Source organism: Macaca nemestrina, chromosome 12 (genome assembly GCF_043159975.1).
Source record: "Macaca nemestrina isolate mMacNem1 chromosome 12, mMacNem.hap1, whole genome shotgun sequence".
NCBI classification, from domain to species: domain Eukaryota; kingdom Metazoa; phylum Chordata; class Mammalia; order Primates; family Cercopithecidae; genus Macaca; species Macaca nemestrina.
Window position 1 is genome coordinate 57,926,548 of NC_092136.1, and position 21,409 is coordinate 57,947,956.

Consider the following 21,409-nt stretch of genomic DNA (forward strand, 5'->3'; position numbering starts at 1 on the left):
TTTTTTTTTTTTTTTTTTTGAGACAGAGTCTGGCTCTGTCGCCCAGGCTGGAGTGCAGTGGCCGGATCTCAGCTCACTGTAAGCTCCGCCTCCTGGGTTTACGCCCTTCTCCTGCCTCAGCCTCCCAAGTAGCTGGGACTACAGGCGCCTGCCACCTCGCCCGGCTAGTTTTTTTGTATTTTTTTAGTAGAGACGGGGTTTCACCGTGTTAGCCAGGATGGTCTCGATCTCCTGACCTCGTGATCCGCCCGCCTCGGCCTCCCAAAGTGCTGGGATTACAAGCTTGAGCCACCACGCCCGGCCACACGTTGCTTTCATGTCTTGCCTATCATAAATAATACTACAATGATCTATGAACGAACATGGGAATATAGATATCTGTATATTCTTCAAAGAGATATGTAGATATCTCTTTGATATACTGATTTTAATTCTTTTTTATATATATAGCCATGCCAGATCACATGGTACTTATACTTTTTGTTTTCTGTGAAATCCTCATACTATTTTCTAAAATGGCTGTACTAACTTACATTCCCACTAACAGTGTACAAGTTTCATTTTCTCCATATCCTCACCAACACTTGTTATTATTGTCTTTTTGATAACAGCCATTCTAATAGGTACCAGGTGATATCTCACTGTGGTTTTAATTTGCATTTCCCTGATGATTAGAGATGCTGCACATCGTTTTCATATATCTATTGGCCACTCATATGTCTTCAGAAATGTGTGTTCAGGTCATTTGACCATTTTAAAATCAGGTCATTTGTTATTTTGGCTAAATTGTTTTATTTCTTTACATATTTTGGATATTAGTCCCTTGTCAGACATATGGTTTCCAAGTATTTTTCATAGAAATCTAAAATACGTAAAATGTACAAATCATGACTCTACATCTTTACGACTTTTCACAAACTATGCATTACCTGTGACACAATCACTGACATCACCACATAGAACCAACCAGTACAACAGAAGCCTCCATGGGATGTCATGAGGTAGCACATGTTAGGCAGCTTTTCCCATCTCTGGGCCACAGGGCTGATTCATGAATGGACATGCAATCCCACCATGGTGACTGATATGGGAGAAGTTCTTGGATTAGATTTTGTGAATGAGACACTCCTTTCCTCAGGATTGCTGGGACATTTCCCACTGGACATGGATTGGGGAGAATGTATCCCTCAGTCTTGTTGGCAGCTTTATTGCTGCCAGGAAGAGCAAGCTTTCTTGAGAACAGAACCTACTCTGTGAAAGCAGAGATGAGAAGAAGAAGAGGAGCCTCCATTTGAGTGCATATTCTGGAAAAAGCCAAGCCTGTAGATTCATTCCTCCATTTTCTCTGCTATGACAGAGCCTACAGTCTTTTTCATTGTTTAAACTGTTTAGACTGAGCTCTGAGTCTCCTGCTTCTCACATACACCCTATGAGATTAATATCATTATCTTTATTTTACAGAGAAAGTAATAGATCCAGAAAGTTGAGTGATGTGCTCAAAATTATACAAGCCATTCAGGAAATATTGACTCCAAGTTAAAAAGCTCCATGTATGAAATTAACTGTAATGACTTTTTTTCTTCAAAAATTTCAGTGACTCTATACTTTTTCTCAAAAAGATAAAAGTTCTTGGGTTGGGGGTGGCATCCAGGCTTTCTACAAAGCACCTTTAATCTACTTGTTGTGTCTCCCATGGTTGCACAAACTGAGCATCATGTCCACGCAAATCCTCTAGCCCTAATTCACCTGCCTTTGCTCACACCCTCACTCCACCCCTCCCTTCTTTCCCTATTGACAACATTCATTCAGCCTCTCCTCTCACTTCCTACTGGGAGGTGTCAGAGTGGAATTGAGTCTCTTGTGGGAAGAGGTGCTCATTCCCCATAGACATATGAAGGAGTGCTGCTCCACATTTGTGCTCTTGAGCTTTCTCACCTGAGGGGGCAAGTTTAAGCCTCTTTAGTTATCACACAAAAATACAGGAAGGTCTCTATGAAGTGACTGCATATTCTCCAGGGAGGAATTCTCCAGGCCATATAATTCTATACCATATAACATTATGGAATCAATACGCTGAATCACTCAGTTGTGTTTATGAATAGGTGGCTTTTGACTACAGGTGAATCTTCTGATAAAGTAGTATGAAAATTAAAGAGACAGAGTCAACAGGTAAGAAAATGCAGATTCTGCTCCTGTGCGTTTTGGTGGGACTTCTGTTTATAGTTGTCCTCTTTGATAGTTGGAGATGCTGTTGAAGTGATGTCTCAGTGCTCAGGAGTCACTAGGCTCAGCTCAAACATTTGAATTAGTAGACTTTTTGGTTTGATGCTAGTCAATTTCTTTTTCCTTTCAGAGAAAAGTTCAGGCAATAAGTAGAAGTGTAATTGCTTTGTGTGCATAAATCATCATATTCTGGAGTTTGCAACTAGAAGAGAACTTGGTCAGTAAGTCCAACACTTACCTCTATCCATTGGCAGGCCAAAGCCTTGGGAAGGGAATGATCTGCATAAGTATTACTTGTCATTGATCTATCCAAGACACCATGAAGGTCTTCTAAGGTATAAAGATTTTCTATTTTTTATAGCATTCTATAAATTTTCTAATTTTAAAAACCAATCTACTTTTACATAGTTGGAACTGAATACATGTTCTTTTTTTTGCCATTAGAAATGTATTTTAAATGTTTGGTCTCACGGAGTCTGGTTTTAATAATTGCAGGAGCTTTCTTGACTTGCAAAATACAGTACAATTTTTGTGGTTAAATATAGTCATTTGATTTTAATACATGACTATGGACAAATTCAGAAATAAAGTAATTTGTCTTCTCCTGTCTGCTAATGTCCTACAGGTCTGCACTCAAGACAACACTGTATGCTTTCAACTTGATGTGTCCATCTGTCTTCCTCATTTCTCACAGTGAATTTCTTTTGGTTTTCAAAACATCACACAAAAGGCAGTGGGTCTCCATTGTAGTTTGATGGTGTCATCAAGTGCCTCCTGACTTGAGCAAGTCAGTCTTCCTCCTCCCACCACCCTCCTCCCACCTAATGGCTTTCCATTCATGACATCCTGTGATTGTGCTTGTTCATCCTCCCTCCCCTTTCAAATGTCATCATCCCTCACTTAAATTTCTACAGCACGTGTTATTAATTCTCAATTGTGTTGTGTGCTGACTTCTCGTAGGCACTCTATTCCTTAAAAATAGAGTCTATATTTGTCTTATTTTAAAATTCATTTATTCAAAAATGTTGGTTTAACACCTATTATGAGCCAGGGAGTGTTGTAGGCACTGCGTGTAGAGCTAAGAAGCAAACAAAATCTTTGCCCTTTGGGAGCTAAGCTCTAGTGAGGGATTTTATACACACACACACACACACACACACACACACACACACACCTCGCTAGAGCTTATATATATATAAAATATATAAAATAATCCATTCATGTTTATATAAATATATACATTTTACACATATTTATTTAAAAAAGATATATAGAGAATATATTCTATGCCATATAATGTTATAAAATCAATGCACTGAATCACGCAGTTGTGTATATATGTGTGTGTGTGTGTGTATATATATATATATATGGAGAGAGAGAGAGAGAGAGAGAGAGAAAGAGAAAGTCGTGGGGTATGTGGTACGGGGAGTTAATAGTTTATGCAGCATACTGGTTAAGGGGTTAGAAGCTATTTTATGTAGTGTGCTTAGCTCTCTGTTGAGCTCTGGATTCACATGTATTCCTGAGGGTGCAGAGCCTAGAAAATGGTAGCTAGTTAATCAGTGCTTGCTGAATAATTAATGATTAAATGAATTTTTTGATGACGACTATACTGGGAAGAGAGAAGAGAGAAAAGGAGAGAGAGAGTGAAATCTTTTAAATTACACAATGATACCCCAAATGGATTTTTCTTAAGTCATCATGGTCACAGGATAGACCTTAGACATGTGGCCCCCAAAATTTCACATCCAGGTAAATCCCAATATAATTGGCCAGATCCAGGATGGGCAGAAATCTGTAAGCTTGAAGCTAATTCACAGAGTCTATAGGTCACCTAATATGGCTGTGTTGAAAATGCAAATCCCCTTTGTTTCCACGGAATGTTGTTTTCTTTACCCAAGTCATATACAGGCACTTTGAAACTAATTAATATTTTAAATAAGTTTATATCAAATTTGCTATAACATTGGATTATTAGGTTATTATCAAACTTGTTGGGATATCTTTTTCAATCTACCTACTTTTTTATATTTTATTTTTTGTGGTCTTAAGTTTTGCATTTACGTAAAATTCAGTTAAATAAAGAACACTTGCAGCAATGTTATGGGATTGGAACCTAAGGTATAAAGTATTTCTATTTCCTTTAAGGCTATGTTTAATTTTCAAATAATATCAAATAAATTTGATGTTATTTCATGCTTTTCAGACAAGATCTCTGAGCCAGAGTTCTTCATTTCTCTTTTTTACATTTGGAATATAATCCAAGTATTTGGTCATTGTCTAAAATTGCCAAAGAAAATTTCTGTCAGGATAGGCTCCTCTTTTCATCTTCTGCCAGAATTTCTGGGGTGAATGCAGACTGGAACTCTTAGCTAATGGACTGACTTTATTCTTTATATACTATGTTCATAAAATCAATGCATGACTTCATTACTGAAAATGAAAAGACAAAATCAAAGCTCTGTGGTTGAATTCATCCTCTTGGGTTTTTCTAACTTTCCTGAGCTCCAGGGGCAGCTCTTTGGGGTTTTCCTGGTTATTTATCTGGCGACCCTGATAGGAAATGCCATCATTATAGTCATCATCTCCCTAGACCAGAACCTCCATGTTCCCATGTACCTGTTCCTCCTGAACTTATCTGTGGTGGACCTGAGTTTCAGTACAGTTATTATGCCTGAAATGCTGGTGGTCCTCTCTACTGAAAAAACTACAATTTCTTTTGGGGGCTGTTTTGCACAGATGTATTTCATCCTTCTTTTTGGTGGGGCTGAATGTTTTCTCCTGGGAGCAATGGCTTATGACCGATTTGCTGCAATTTGTCATCCTCTCAACTACCAAATGATTATGAATAAAGGAGTTTTTATGAAACTAGTTATATTTTCATGGGCCTTAGGTTTTATGTTAGGTACTGTGCAAACGTCATGGGTATCTAGTTTTCCCTTTTGTGGCCTTAATGAAATTAACCATATATCTTGTGAAACCCCAGCAGTGTTAGAACTTGCATGTGCAGACACGTTTTTGTTTGAAATCTATGCATTCACAGGCACCTTTTTGATTATTTTGGTTCCTTTCTTGTTGATACTCCTGTCTTACATTCGAATTCTTTTTGCCATCCTGAAGATTCCATCAACTACTGGGAGACAAAAGGCCTTTTCAACCTGTGCCTCTCACCTCACATCTGTGACCCTGTTCTACGGCACAGCCAATATGACTTATTTACAGCCCAAATCTGGCTACTCACCAGAAACCAAGAAACTGATGTCACTGTCTTATTCACTTCTGACACCTCTGCTGAATCCACTTATCTACAGTCTGCAAAACAGTGAGATGAAGAGGGCTTTGATGAAACTATGGCGAAGGCGAGTGGTTTTACACACAATCTGACTGTGTTGAGAAGCCATGTAAGATTTAGTCACTGCCTGAATGTACTCAATCTAAATTTAATAAATGGTGAAAAAGTTTGCATTTTTTGGCATGAGGATGATTAATTTCTTGAGTTCTCCAAGTTTGATTGTATATCAGGAGCATCTTTATATGTTAACGTTTTTAGTTTTTTTCACCAATGCATAATATTCCTTAATATTGAATATAACACAATTTCAACAATTTGTTTAGCAATAGCACTACTAATGGTTATTTTTTTGGTCACAATAGATAATACTAAAACAACCTGTTTTTATATATTCATAAATTCTGGTGCTTTAATTTTTACAGAATAGCTTTCACAAAGTAGGTTCGAAGGGTCAAAACAAATGTGAGTTTGCAAGTTTTCATAGGTATTACCGAGTTACTTTTCTAAATGATTTTAACGACTTCAGACTGACCTGAGCACCCATCCTACCCCACTGTCTATGTTGAATGCCAAGAAGCCTACAATAACGAGATGAGATTTTTTGCTTCTGTAGTGAAAATTCGTTCCATAAATAAGTAGGAAAGGGCAGTTATTTATTGAGAGGGACACAATGTCTCTACTCAGGGACTCAGAGAGGCTATAATTCAAAACTAGTTTTCTTCTGGTTATTTTAGAATATATATTCATCCAGTGTTTTGAGTAGAGAACATCATGTGATCATTTTTGAAGGTCATTTAAAGTATGGCTGTCCTTTCCACTTATAAACTATATTTTTTGAAACTTGATCAAATTTCTTCCATAAGGCAAAAATGCACCTTATACAGGCCAAACAATGTATAATTGCATTTTTTTCTTGTGGGACATAAATATGATTACCTCATTGTGCCGATTTTTCTATTATCCTTGAGTCACATCAATATTCATGTGCATCTTTCCAACATAAAATAATCATATAATAGTCTTTCTAGTTATACATAAAGATGAATAATTAGACATATTGCAACATTGAAATGTAACATTTCATTCTTGCTTCCTATTTTAATATTGCTATAATAAATAGAAAGGGTTCTACTCATTAAATCTATATCAAAGGAGTTGACAACACCCTTCATTTCTGCTCTGGGGGTGGAGGTGGGGTAATAAAGCAGTTAGAACACTTCTACGAAGTAATCATTCATTTGATGGAAAACCCTCTTTTTCTTCACATTTACTTCTGCCAAAAATAAAGATGAAGGTGCAAATACATTGGAATTTCAAAAAAAAAAAAAAAAAGGAGAGAGAAATTTCATGAGAAGAAGGCTGAAACCTTGTAGGTGGTGATGCAGGACTTTTCTTCTCAGTCACTTTGGAAGCTGGAGACCCCTGGCTGGCAACACCCAACCTGGGCCTTGCTCAGCCATGCTGGCATGCCCCAGCTCGCCCGTGTTATAGCTTGTACCTGCATTCAGCAGTTCCCAAGCTGTTTTTATCACACCCAAGAAGAATGAGGATATGCTGGACATTGAAGGGTAAGGATGGGGGAGAATAATTTTACTGAAGGACAGAACAACTGTCAGCAGAGAGGGGATGTGCCGGGTGGTTCCCCTACTCGAAGGCAGGAAAGTTCCACCATGGTGGCTGGGTCCAGGGCCTTTTAGGGACTCAAAATGGGAAGTGCATGCTGGTTTGTGAGTATGCAAAAAAGTTAAAGTGAAGACACCACTCAAAAGTGGGCACGACAGTGTAGGAAAACCAATTAGGAAAGGGTAGGTATATGTAAAATAGGTGAAGAGTGGGGACCAATCAGAGGAAAGTATGTGAAATGGGAAGATAAGTCCTCAATCAGGTCCTAGGGTTTAACCTGTAGCTTGGCTTTCAGGCTTTAAACTGTCTTCCACTTAGAGGTGGGTTTCACTGGGACCCACCCCATCTGCCTAGGCATTTGGCTGCCTCCTGTCACTATCAGTAATATCTGAATGTTATATAATATTGTTTTCATTTGGGCATCAAATAGCCATCAGCAAAAGCGTTTGATTGGATCCCATCTCTTGATATACTGAAATTTCCTTCTGATAGCTTTTAAAAGAACCAATTAAGTAAGGCTTATGTAAAATGAACAAATCAACAAAGAAGCAAAGGAAGCCAAATACAGAAAGTCTTTTTAGCCATTCTTCAGTTCATTTTGTAAACCAATTTTTCTTAAAAAAATTATTTATAGGCCGGGCACGGTGGCTCATGCCTGTAATCCCAGCACTTTGGGAGACTGAGGCGGGTGGATCATGAGGTCAGGAGATTGAGACCATCCTGGCTAACACGGTGAAACCCTGTCTATACTGAAAACACAAAAAATTAGCCGGGCATGGTGGCGGGAACCTGCAGTCCCAGCTACTAGGGAGGCTGAGGCAGGAGAATGGCGTGAACCTGGGAGGCGGAGCTTGCAGTGAGCCGAGATCACGCCGCTGCACTCCAATCTGGGTGAAAGAGCGAGACGCCATCTCAAAAAAAAAAAAAATTCTTTATAAAAATGTCTTAAGAGCACTAAATCTCATGAAATAGTCTCTGCTCTTGAAGGATTTACAATGTATTGGTCATTAGATGCTGGAAGCTCACTATATTCAACCCTTTCCTCTTTCATTGCCTTTGTGATAAATAAAAGCCTGCATTGGCAAGATGTTTATGAAATTACAATAAGAAATTAGTTCACTCTAATTCTAAATTTGTACGTGTGTGTGTGTGTGTGTGTGTGTGTGTATGAATCCAAGTATATGCTGGGAATTCATACATTTGTCATGTTATGTGAGGAGATAGAAATAATCACTAGTAAATTTAGTCATAGTTTAAAATTTTTATGTTATTCTGATGAATAGAAATTGTTAGTATGCTTCACACATAATAGCCTAATCATATCATTTCTGCATACTATTCTTCATGGTGATTTTTAGTTATAGTCACTGTGGCTACTACTGCTGCTGGTTTCCTAGTTTATGCCCATTCTCCTTTTTCTTTAATAGAAAAAATCCCATTTTTGTTCTTTAAGTAGAAATAAAACCAAGTCTCTTAAGGGCAGTAATGTATCCAGTTAATAACCAATTTCCCAGTTTCTCTTTTGAACAAGGGTGGTTTGTGACACAGTTCTGACTAGTGATATGTAGGTGGACATCCTTGAGTAGGGTGTCTATGAAAACTCTTTAAAAATGTGACTTAGTTAGTAAGGACTTTTTGCTCTTCAACCTCCTCCTTCCTTCTACCTGAAACAAGCCATGAGGCTAGAGATAGAGCAGTTATCTTGCAGCGAAAGTTAAAGCATGACTAGAAAAGCCAGGCCCTACAGAGGCCAAGTGGAAAGCTAGAGGGCCCCTCGGTCTATGATGGCATTGTGTAGCGACCTGAACATTCCTCTCCTGCCTATTTCTTTACTGACTGTTACTTCAGAGAAATAAACCTTGTCTTTGTTTAATCTAGTATTTGCTAGGTTTTCTGTTATAGCACAACCCTATCCAGACTATTATTGTTACAAAAAAAAAAAAAAAGAAATTTAAGAAAACTTAACATGTAGTGGATAATTTGGCATTTTTCTCCACAACATATTTAAGCTTAAGGTTAGAAAATTTTAAATTATATTTTTTTCTGTTTAGATCTGAAAAAGAAATTATGGAACTGTAATACTGGTAGGCATGAATAAAGTTTGACAAGAAAAATGATATCCTAGAAGTGAAATAGAGTTATGGTTCTCTTCCAGAAAATCCAGGCAAACAGCAACCAATAATATGGACAGAGATAAAGGTTTTACAACCCCCTTCGCCAAAGAGGCTTAGAGGTGGCTGATGTCCCAAGTAAACTTGAAACAGAAAGCAAATCACGCAAGCTTGCTTCAAATATAAAAGTTAATACTTTTTTCCAATATATGCTTCTCAAAGAAAATAAGCAGAAAAGAAAAAAATGTTTCTACCATGAAAAGCTGAACATAATTTTGTTGAGTTCCAAGTGTTTTTTTTCTTGAAGATATATCTTGCTTTTTATATAACTTGGATCATAGGATTATTCAAGTGTGTGTTTTATTTGTTTTATTTATTTACACATTGTTTATGTTATCACAAAATTTTCATAAACATAATTTTTCATCAGAACATGGAAAATAATTTATTTGCTCATTCCCTATTTTTGGATGTTTAAAGTGTTTTGAATTTTATCAAGTCATAAAAAGCACTGCTATTTATATGCACAGCATTTTTTGCTACAAAAAGAATTATTTAAAAATTTTTCTGCAGTAAAATTATTTAACTGTTTAAAATTAATTCCTTTAGACTAGATTTTGGAAAAAGGATTGTTGGGTTGAAGGTTTTGAACATTGTTTAGATGCTTGATGCATGTTGTCAAATTGCCAGTAAGGAAGGTTGTATTGTTTGACCTACTCTACCATAGCATTCCAGAGTGTCTGTTTTGTTTTGTGACCTGTGATCTAGTATTATTTGTTTTTTATTTTTTTAAATTTGCACTTTTTTTGTTTTTCACTAATCAAAAGAAAGTTAGAAATATTATTTATTTTTAAAGAAAATATTGCTAATTATGTATTTTTAAATGCTATTATGCTGTATTACTTTATTAATTTTAATTTACTTTAAATATTTATGATAAGTTTTAATCACAAAAGTAATACATGCTTATTTTAAAATTTTACATAAATACAGAAGTAAGTAAAATAACTTTTTTTCCGAACACCAGCCTTCAGTGCAATCAAAAGCCTAAACAATATTCAAAACTGTTTAATGCATGGCACACAGAGGTAAGTAAACAAGAAGGCATTTGGGGACATCTTTATGATGAAAAAAGTATTTTATTTTATATGCCATAATTATAAGAAAGATTAGCAAAGTGTTAGATAAGACATTAAATATTAAATTTGTATACTTCTAATAAAGTGTTTTCAGAAATTAGGAGAAGGAATTTGAGGTTGTTTCCACAAGTAAAGTTTTCTAATATCAGTTTCTATGCTTGAAACTGCAACTTGCAATTTCTGATCAAGACATCTTAGGGATGTTCCCTTCACATTTTGCTAGTTGTCATTGATACAAAACTGGCCAGGCATGGTGGCTCATGCCTGTAATCCCAGCACTTTGAGAGGCTGGGCTGGGAGGGTCACTTAAGCCAAGGAGTGTGAGACCAGCCTAGGCAACATAGGGAGACCCTGTTTCTACAGAAATAAAAATGAAAACTAGCCAGGCATGGTGGCATGTCCCTGTGGTCCCAGCTACTTGGGAGGCTGAGGCAGGAGGATCACTTGAGCCTGGGAGGCCAAGGCAGTGGGTGAGCTGTGATCATGCCACTGTACTCCAGCTTGGGTGACAGAGTGAGACCCTGTCTCTGAAACAAAACAAAACAAACCATTCTGAGAAGGTAGTTGATAAAATTTGTTGATGAAAAAGTCAAACTCTGTAAAATATTTGCAGAGATTTATTGTGAGCCAAATGTGATGACCATGACCCATAACATAGCCCCAGGAGATCCTGAGAACATGTGTCCAAGGTAGTTAGGTTATGGCTGGATTTTATACATTAAAGTTACAGGCAAACATCAATCAATATGTGTAAAGTGTACAGTGTTTCTCTCCAGAAACATGGGATAACATGAAGTGGGAGCTTCCAGGTCACAGGTGGATTCAAAGATTTTCTGATTAGCAATTGATTGAAAGAGTTATTATCTAAAGACCTGGAATCAATCGAAAGGGGTGTTCAGGTTAAGATAAGAAGTTGTGGAGATCAAGATTTTTATTATGTAGATGAAGCCCCCAGGTAGCAGGCTTCAGAGCTCTTATCAGACCTAAAAAGGTTCCATACTTTTAGCTAATTCTCTTCTGGATCAGAGAAAAGATATGGAAAGGGAAGAGGATCCTCTACAGAATGTGGATTTTCCACACGAAAGATAGCTTTGCAGGGCCATACCATTTAAGAACATGTCAAAGAAATATATTTTGGGGAAAAAAAATTTCGATTTCTTTCAGGACCTACTATCTGTCACGAATTACCATACTAGAGTCAGGTTTGAATTTGGTATCTTACTGTTACAAAGAGTCTATTTCTGTCTTAAGATCTCTATTTTAATGGTAGTGCTGGCCAGTTGTGTCCGAATTCCAAAGGGAGGAAGTTATAATGACATGTCTAACCTACCCCTTCCCGTCATGGTCTGAACTAGTTTTTCAGGTTTACTTTGGAATGCCAGTGGCTGAGAGGGGAGTCCATCAGTAGGTTGGGGGCCTTAGAATTTTATTTTTGGTTTATGAATCTTAAAAATCTAACACTTTCTTTTTTTTTCATTGGCAAGTGTAATGTTACAATTTATTATGATAATGAGAATGGATTTCATAACTATTTCAATTTTTTTCATGTTGAATATTTCAAAATGATAATGCTAAAAGAATCTAATTGGCAGGCCATTACAACAAGGTGGCTTTGGCACTCTAAATTCCTATGTGAACCAACCACAGTCCAGTCTAATCAGTAAATCGAAACTAGAAACAGCACCAATCAGAAACCACCAACTAATTTCTAACCAATCAAAATTATTTTCTTTGTCTTGCTTTTGCAAAATCTTTATAAAGTTTCCCTTCTTGCCTTTCCTGATGGAGTGAGAGCCCCTTGTGGTCTGGTGCTGCCCCAATTCTTGAAAATCTGAATGCTCAGAAAAACTCTTTAAAATGGAAATGTACTTAAGTTTCTCTTTCATCACAAGGAAGTGCTATTCTGTAGCACGCACAGGCAAAGCAAGAGCAGTTACTACCAGGTAGTTAAGATGGAAATGAGCATAAGACTATGTAAGGGCAGAGATTTGGGGCACCTTGTAGAGCTGTGCCCACCAGAGGCCCCTACTGGATAATTGCCCACTCTGATTCTCTGAATGAGCTACATTATTGCGTGTATGCTGCACTCCATTGGGCACCTGGAAACTCTTAGCCACCAAGGCAGCAGCACATTGTTTAAAGCATCTCCTAGGCTTCACTCAGTGGCTTCCAGCAGAGTGCTCCAGACAGTGCTCACTGTCTGTGGGGAACACAGGGTCCCATCAGACACACATCCATTTCAGCCAGTTTCTGAGAAGCCCACAAAGAGGCCAGTGACAATGTTTTGGTACTCTGGTTGCTTCAGGTATTGCCTGGGCTCTCAGAAGTCTAAGATCAATATCTCCTGATAAACTTTTAATGCATTTGAAATATACCAGTTCATCTTAGCACATTAACTGAGAAGAGGTGTGCTTCTTAAATTTTAGGGTGCAAAAGCATCACCTGGAGAGCTGATTAAAACACAGATTCATGGACACCTCCCCAGAGATTTGGATTCAGTTGGTCTGAGGTGGGGCCCAGAAACTTGCATTTCTAACAAGCTCTTAGGTCTTGCTGATCCAGAATTACACTTGCAGTAGCCATGCCCTACAGGATAGTTTAAATATTTGAGACTTATTAAAGGAGTTATTTAACAATAAATGTAAAGTGCTTAGAGCTATGCTTGGCATGTGATAATCACTTAAATGTTGAGTTTGAACATTTGCTATTTTGTGGTTCATCTGGGTTGGAGAGCAGAACCTTAATGTAATTCCTTTAATTGGTAAGGCTTTAAGCAAGCATTTTCTTGTTTTCCCAGCTATCATTCCCAGGTTTGTGAAAATAATCAGATATTTTAGTATAATACTGTTGTGATTTTTTTCCTATTATACTTCTTTTCATAGCCTTTCATTTATTATTACATTATATGTTGTTATACTTGACCAAAATTATTTTAAAATTGAACTATAAGATTTTCTGATTTAAAAATGGCTTATCATTTTTGTATCCTACATGTTACCTTTTCTTAAGCTGTTTTTTTCAGATGAACTTTTATTTGGTTTCAGTTTCTCCAACGTTATTTTTTTCAAACATTGTATAATTGTTATACATCCTGCATCCTTGCATGTCTAAAACAGTTTTCCATTTGCCTTTGTTAAATAAAATTTACAGGAGGCTATTGATTTAGACTGAGCTCCTGCATTGTGCCCCAGTAGATTAAACCAAAAGGGAGTTGTCAGAGGCATTTAAACCAGAGAGACTCCATCTTGTATGGAGGCTGGGTAAAGTAAGGATGGAACTTACTGAGCTGCATTCCCAGGAGGTTAAGGCATTCTTAGTCACAGCATGAGATAAGAGATTGGCAGGAGATACAGGTCATAAAGACCTGGCAGATAAAATAGGTTACAGTAAAGAAGTTGGCCAAAACTCACCAAAACCACAATGGCAACAAGAGTGACTTCTGGGCATCCTCACAGCTCATTATATGCTACTTATAATTCATTAGCATGTGGAAAGACACTCCCACCAGTGCCATAAAAGTTTACAAATGCCAAGGCAATGTCAGGAAATTACCCTATTTGGTCTAAAAAGGGGAGGAACCCTTAGTTCCAGGAATTGTCCACTCCTTTCCTGGAAAACTCATGAGTAATCCACCCCTTATTTAGCATATAATCAAGAAATAACCATAAAAATGGGCAACCAGTAGTCGTCTCTGAAGGTTTGCTGAAAATCAACTCACAAGGCAAATCAACAGGAAAAAAGGCATGCAAAATTTTATTTTAAGTGTATAGCCTGGGGGAATTGCAGGAGAATGATTATCCAATAACCCAATGGGACACAGAAACTTATATACCCTTTTCATAGGGGAGGAAGGAGATGGGGAATGTAGACAATTCTTTTGAGGGGTAGCAAATGATTATTAGGGGAAGCAAACGGACAGAAATTAACTTGTAAATGATTCTCTTTGGAATTTGAATGAACCTGAGAGACGGTCATTTTCTTGTGAAAAAGTCCTTCCAGGTGAGGTTGGATTCCTGTCTTCTTTTTTTGTGATACATAATGAGATTTCAGGAAGGAGAAGAAAGGCAATTGCATTATTTTTAGAAAGAAGCTTTCCGGGACAGATAAGAAAATCCCAGAGACAGCCCCTTCCTGCACTGCAGGTGTGTGTCTAGGGGTAAGACAAGGTTAGAGGGACCTTGATTCTGAGGCAGCTTCTAGGCCTCTCAGCATATCAAAGTGCCAGTCTTTGGGGCAACACTTCCTGAGCCCCAATACCTGATTCATGATATTGTTCTTTGCTCAGATAAATTCTGTTACATTTATTTTGTCTAAAGCTTTTATTTTAAAATAATTTTTCTATATGCCACAGGTTTGGTTGGCTATATAATTCCTGGGTTTCAATAGTTATGCTTTAAGAAATTCTAAACAGGCTGGGATCGGTGGCTCACGCCTGTAATCCCAGCACTTTGGGAGGCCGAGGTGGGTGGATCACCTGAGGTCAGGAGTTCCAGACCAGCCTGGCCAACATTGTGAAACCCCATCTCTACTAAAAATACCAAAATTAGCTGGGTGTGGTGGCAGGTACCTGTAATCCCAGCTACTCAGGGGGTCGAGGCAGGAGAATCACTTGAACCCAGGAGGCAGAGGTTGCAGTGAGCCAAGATCGTGCCATCGCACTCCAGCTTGGGGGACAAGAGGGGGACAAGAGGGAGACTTTGTCTCAAAAAACAAAAACAAAAACAAAAAAACTCTAAACATTATTTCACTGTTTTCTAGTTCCAGGGTAGCAAAAAAGAGATTTGCTTTTATTTCTGCTTTTTTAAATTTTTGGGTATAGATTCCATCCTACTTCTGCTTTCTTAATCTAAACTCCTGAGTATTGGAGCCATCAGATCAATTCTCCACATCTCCTATCTTTTTCATGACAATTTTTACTTCTCATTAATTTTATGTGAATTTCAATCAAATTCATTCTGTGAATTCTAACTCATCATTCAGTGTTATCTATTTTGTTACTCCATTTCTCCATACAGTTATTTTTAAAACCATTTTACGATTTCCCCTATATTGTTTTAAAATTGATCTTTTTTTTGAGAATATGCTTTTTAAAAAATCATTGAGTCTCTCTACAATGATAATGCATATTTTCAAGTTTTCTTCTCTTTCTTGCATTTAATCTGTTTCAGTCTACGAACATTTGCTCTGGTCCCTTGCATTGATATGTTGACTGAAAGAAGAAAAAAAATCGAGGCAAACAATGTAAGTAGAGAGTTCATTTGGACCAGGCTTGAACACTGCAACTCAGGAGCATAGATGCAAGTTACCCTGAATATACACCCCTATTAGTTACAAGTGGGTTTTTAAATGAAACAAAGAGGCAGTTCCCAAGTTGTTTACCAAGAATTTACATTAAAATAACAGAATCTAGCCGGGCGTGGTGGCTCAAGCCTGTAATCCCAGCACTTTGGGAGGCTGAGATGGGCGGATCACAAGGTCAGGAGATCGAGACCATCCTGGCTAACCCGGTAAAACCCCGTCTCTACAAAAAAATACAAAAAACTAGCCAGGCGAGGTGGCGGGTGCCTGTAGTCCCAGCTACTCGGGAGGCTGAGGCAGGAGAATGGCGTGAACCCGGGAGGCGGAGCTTGCAGTGAGCTGAGATCCGGCCACTGCACTCCAGTCTGGGCGACAGTGTGAGACTCCGTCTCAAAACAACAACAACAACAACAACAACAAAAACCCAGAATCTATTGATTGGTTATACATTATTCTTTGTATCACAAACTCTAGGAACATGAAGATAATGGGCAAAGTAGCTAGTCAGGAACAAAATGTCTTTAAACAGTTGCCCCTGAGTATGGGTGTGAGAGGTGTGATTGAGGTCCCATAGCCATACTATGTCTCTCTGGGACTGACAAATTTTGCATGCTTCACATAACTTAGATGGCTCTGAGCAATTTTTTTTCTCATTTCCCACCTGTTGATCAAAAATCTTTCCAGGGAAGCAGTAATGATCAATTTCTGCTTAGGTTAGAGTGATAAATATCCTTCCTCCTTCAGTCTGAGAAGGCTCATGAAGGTGATGTCTCACATGGGAAGGAGAGGTGAGTAAATGTTTCAATGAGGAATTTTAAGAGTGTCAAAAGCCAAATTGAGATGGATCACAGGTGGCAAAAATGGCACCTCAAAGCCAAATTGAGATGGTATCACAGGTGGCAAAAATGGCACCTCAGTCAAGTACGTAGTTGCTGTTGCTTGTTGAATCATTGTTAGTTTTCAGAATATCATGATTTTAGTCTTCGTGGAAGAAGTAAAACAAGAGATATATGTAATGCACATAGGAATTATAATTAAAAAAAGAATTTGTGTACCAGAAGAACAACAACAAAACCTATTCTATTGGGGAGTCAACTAAAAATATCATGAAGGAAATTAAATCCAATTTCTTCTTTAGAGGATTGTTAGACCTGGGAAATTATTCAGAATTCAGTCTAAATTGTAGAAAAATAGTAAAAACTAAAAAACAATGGTCAGGGCTAGAATTTTATAAGATGGATGGTATAGTTTCCTTCTAAAACAATTTTTTCTCCCCCCAGTTCCCCATTCCTACCAAATATAAGTGTTAGTAGGACCAATTTGTTGGCTAAATAAGTTTTGGTATTATACTTGGTCTGATTATTTGCAAAATGTGCAACAATAAGAATGGTTAGCCATATAGGCTCTTTTACATTGACTTTGCAGAACTTTTTCATAAGAAATCTCAGATTACACTTTTGAACGCTCTCAAGATTAGTAAGCCAAGCCAGGGATTCACCATGGGACTGCTTGTAACATATGTATAAATTGAGTGAATTCCTATCTTCTCAATGACCCAAAATATCTTGTGGTTCCTGGGTGCATCAGAAAATGACAGTCTTTACTTACTGCAAGCTGAGGAACCTTGTAAGGGAACCATGTGGGCAAGGCATGAGGCCAGTCTTTCCCATGTCTATTGGCTTTATAAAGTCAGCCTCAATTCCTCAAAGCAGTATGGTCACATTCAAAAATGTAACATTCCAGCCAAAGCCTTGGTAAAATAGCCAGTGTATCCAATGTGTTCTGCTACAAAAGAAAACAGACTCTTACTGATTACACGCAAATAACCATATTGCCACAAAATACAAATACTCATGAATAGTTTCCAAATTTTAGAGAAATCAGATAGAGAGAAAGGCAGATGTTTTAATTTTGCTCACAAAAGGTTACCCAGTCGCTGTAAGCTATAATTAGCTAAAAAGAGACATTTTCTTAACTCTGGAAAACCGAACATAGAAGAATCAGCAATGTTTCGAACAGAAAAGTTAAAGAAAGCATTTCCATCCTCCGTCAGGCTAGCCCCATGTATTTAATTATTATTCAGCTGGATGTTAGGTTAGTAATCTTCATGAATGCATTCATTTTTAAAATTAGACTTCTGAATGTTTTAACTCAGTCCAATGATATGATGGGTGGAATCTAGCCACTGGGAGCATTTCCTTTCTGTGTGTGCTGCCAGTAGATGGAAGTGCAACTAAAGCCTGGCTGCCTCCTTGCACCCCCGGCAGAGATGCCTGGGCTTCTGAGTGTAAAAAGTAAAGTAGAGGTTCCTCTTCAAAGAGACTTTCCTCCCCATCTAATTAGGAATAAATAGTAACTTCTTTGAGAAACAAAATATATTCAAAGACCTGTGCTAACATTCTTAGATATCTGCTATCTGTAATACAGAAATCAATGTACTTTGTGTTCTTAGCTCCCACAATTTAGCCTAAATATTTGCCCTGGCATGCTTACACTGGTCCAAGCAAGCATTAAGTCATGGTCTGTTCCTCTTCCTTATTTGGAGGTGTTTTTACCTTTCTCAGCATTCCACAAGTTACTTCCTCCTTTGTTTGTTCTTCTTTGCCTTTGCCTCTTTTAAAAAGTTCTAAGTTGCTAGCCAATCAGGACAAATACAGAATGTTAGGTACAGGGAGCTGAAGGCCTGTGGGATGTGACCAACTCAGCATTTCGTTGGAAGCTATATGATCAAACAGCAAACTGTATATCATGAATGCAGGATGCGGGCAAACTCACACTGCCCTGCCACGAAAAGGTTTGCTGAGGGCCTCGCTCCCTGGCACTGGGCTCCTTGAAGTTGTCTATTGAGAAATCTAGAGCCTAAGGATGCAGTCTTGCAAGCGTGCTGTGAATCAAGCTGCTGACCAACAACCATTCCCCCCTTCTCGCTCTCTCTATTGCCTAATAAATATGGAGGGCAGTGTAAAGCTCAGGGCCCTTGTCCACTAGAGACAAGGTGCCCTCTGACCCCTTCTTCCAAATATACTCTTTGGTCTCTTGTCTTTTATTCCCATGTTTGCCCCCTTTATTCAGTCCCCCTAGGTCCATGTGGGTTACATAGTGGTGCCCTGAACAGTGACAGAATTGGGCCCTCAACAAGTGGGACCCAGAACAGGGACTCCAAGGATGCCAACAAGTGGTGTCCAAACACGGCACTTCGAGGACATGAACAAAAAGGTCTGCTGGAGCAGAGAAACTGAAATTGACAAGGCAAACAGGGACCCCAGGATGGGTCTGCCGGCAGCATATATAAGGTCAGTGCCCTAAAGAGGCACTGGGAACAGTGCTTTAAAGAAGTACCGGGAATGAGAAGCTTTCTGAATCAGGGTAACAAGGGTAATAATTTGTCTGTTGAAAAAAAACATTATGTGCAGTTGCTTAAAGTTCTGTTGAGACAGTCTGGAGCTCAGGTTAATTTGCAGACACTCACTAACCTCCTGCAGAAGTCACAAAAAGTTATTATGCATAACTTATGGTTTCCACAGGCAGGCACTCTTGTGGAAAATTGGGATAGAGCAGGAGAAGGATTAAAACAGGCTCATCAAAAAAGGTTTTAAAGTTAAGTCTTCTGTTTTCTCCACTTGGAGTTTAGTTCATACTGTACTTCTGCCATTATCTCATTATTCTGTGGGACAACAGGCTGAACATAAAAATCTGAAAGAATCTCTTGTTCCACCCATAGCTCCAGTTGAAAATAAAAAACAGGAGAGGGAGGATAAAAATTGGCCTATACTGCCTTCTCCAGTTGCAGAAACATCTGTACTGCCTCCTTTGGTGGCAACAATAGAGACCCCCATACAAAGAATTTTACACTCTGCTGCCATAGCTGGAGAGCCCTTAGGACCTCGTGCTTTTCCTATTTCCGTAAGACCCAATCCTAAAAATGCACAGTAGGTTATTCATGAACACACTTCACTAGATTTTAACTTGTTAAAGGAATTAAAAGTGAGTGTGGTAAATAATGGCGTACAAAGTCCATTCACCTTAGGATTGCTGGAATCTGTGTTTGGTGCTATGTGTCTTTTACTCTTTAATGTGAAACACTTGGCGTGAACTTGCTTGTTGGCTAGTGCATACCTGACATGGAATTTAAATTGGCAAGAAATGTGTGCAGACCAGCCTAGGCAGAACCGTGCTGCTGGAAACAGACATTACAGAGGATATGCTATTAGGTAATGGCCCTTATTCAGAGTTGGAACCTCAAATGGTACTCCCAGACGCTACTTATTGGCAATGTGCACAGGCCACTAAATGCACCTGGGCCACAATTCCTGAAGAAGGAGTCCCAGTACAATCGTTTTTATATATCATGCAAGGGTCACAGGAACCCTATGCACAATTTCTTGAACCATTACAAGAGGCAGTGAAGCATCAGATTCCTCACACCGCGGCTGCAGAAATGCTAACCTTAACTCTAGCTTTTGATAATGCAAACGCGGATTGTAAATGTGCACTGGCACTGGTGATGTGTACAAAAAACTTAGGAAGTTTTCTCAGAGCTTGTCAAGATGTAGGAACTGAGCTTCATCACTCTGCAATGTTAGCACAAGCAATAGCTAATTTATCAATTGACAAATCTAAAAGGAGCCAAGGGTCAAACCCCAAAATGGGAAAGTATTATAATTGTGGGAAAACTGGACATTTTAAAAAGGAATGCTGCCAGATCTCAGGACAGAAAGGACCTTACAGTGCAGTGCCCCACTCAGTGGAAAAAACACCAGGACTTTGTCCTCACTGTAACAAAGAAAATCACTGGGCTAATCAGTGCCACTCAAAATTTCATCAGAATGGCAGCACCCTGCTGGGAAATGAGACGCGGCCCTGGCTCGGGGCCCCACAAACAATAAGGGCATTCCCAGTCCAGACCTCAACCCATTTCAGGGGTGGGTTCCCAGAGGCACATTGATTCCCTCACCCCAGGAACACTAGGAAGTACAGGATTAGATCTACCCGCCAAAGAATCATGTTAGTTGGTGGAGACAAACCTATCAAAGTTCCCACTGGCATTTGGGGACCTTTACCAGCAGGATATATGAGACTAATTTTAGGCAAAAGTCACCTTAACTTGCAAGGCATTACTGTAGTGATTAGCTCCGATTATGAAGGAGAAATTCAAGTAGTTTTAGTGTCACAAGATCTTTGGGTTTTTGAATTGGGTGAATATATTGTTCAATTATTGCTTATCCCCTGCAAATTAAATCCTTCTCCACAAAAGGAGAAATGAGGAAATAAAGGGTTTGGGAGCACAACTACATGGGAAATCTATCTATCCCAACCCATAGCCTCTAATAGACCCACCTGTGTAGTACAAATTAAAGGACAGACATTTTATGGGCTTATGGATATGGGAGCTGATGTATCAGCAATATGTAAAGACAATTGGCCCCCATCCTGGCCTTTGCAATTAATTTCTATGTCCCTAGTGGGAGCAGGAAGAGCTGAAAGTGTTCAACAGTGTGCTGAGATTTTATCTTGTCTTGGTCCAAATGGGCAGTCATGTACTTTTCAGCTTTATGTTGCAACTTATGGGGTCAAGACTTACAGCATGAAATATGAGACATACAAAGGAAACCTTTGATAATCCAGAATTTAAAATGTTAAAGATCATGGGATATCAGAAGGGAAAAGGTTTAGGAAAATTTCTTCAGGGAAATCCTAACCCAATATCAGTAACTATGAAA

General features: G+C 38.5%; 1 protein-coding gene and 1 long non-coding RNA gene across 2 annotated transcripts in view; one reads left to right on the forward strand and one right to left on the reverse strand.

Annotated features, from left to right (window-relative positions):
• The window catches only part of LOC105488728 (uncharacterized), a 41,893-nt gene that overhangs the window by 9,559 nt on the left and 10,925 nt on the right, over positions 1 to 21,409 (reverse strand). The window contains exon 2 of the long non-coding RNA XR_011610324.1: positions 17,298 to 17,474. This is a non-coding gene — a long non-coding RNA (uncharacterized lncRNA). The remainder of the gene's footprint in view (positions 1 to 17,297; positions 17,475 to 21,409) is intronic.
• Positions 4,666 to 5,610, forward strand: LOC105488727 (olfactory receptor 10A6). Its single transcript, XM_011753069.2, has one exon. It carries the CDS (start codon positions 4,666 to 4,668, stop codon positions 5,608 to 5,610), a length of 945 nt encoding a protein of 314 aa, XP_011751371.2.

Excerpts from the sequence above, each read along its gene's own strand:
- LOC105488727 (XM_011753069.2), top strand. The coding sequence starts at position 4,666 with ATGAAAAGACAAAATCAAAGCTCTGTGGTTGAATTCATCCTCTTGGGT.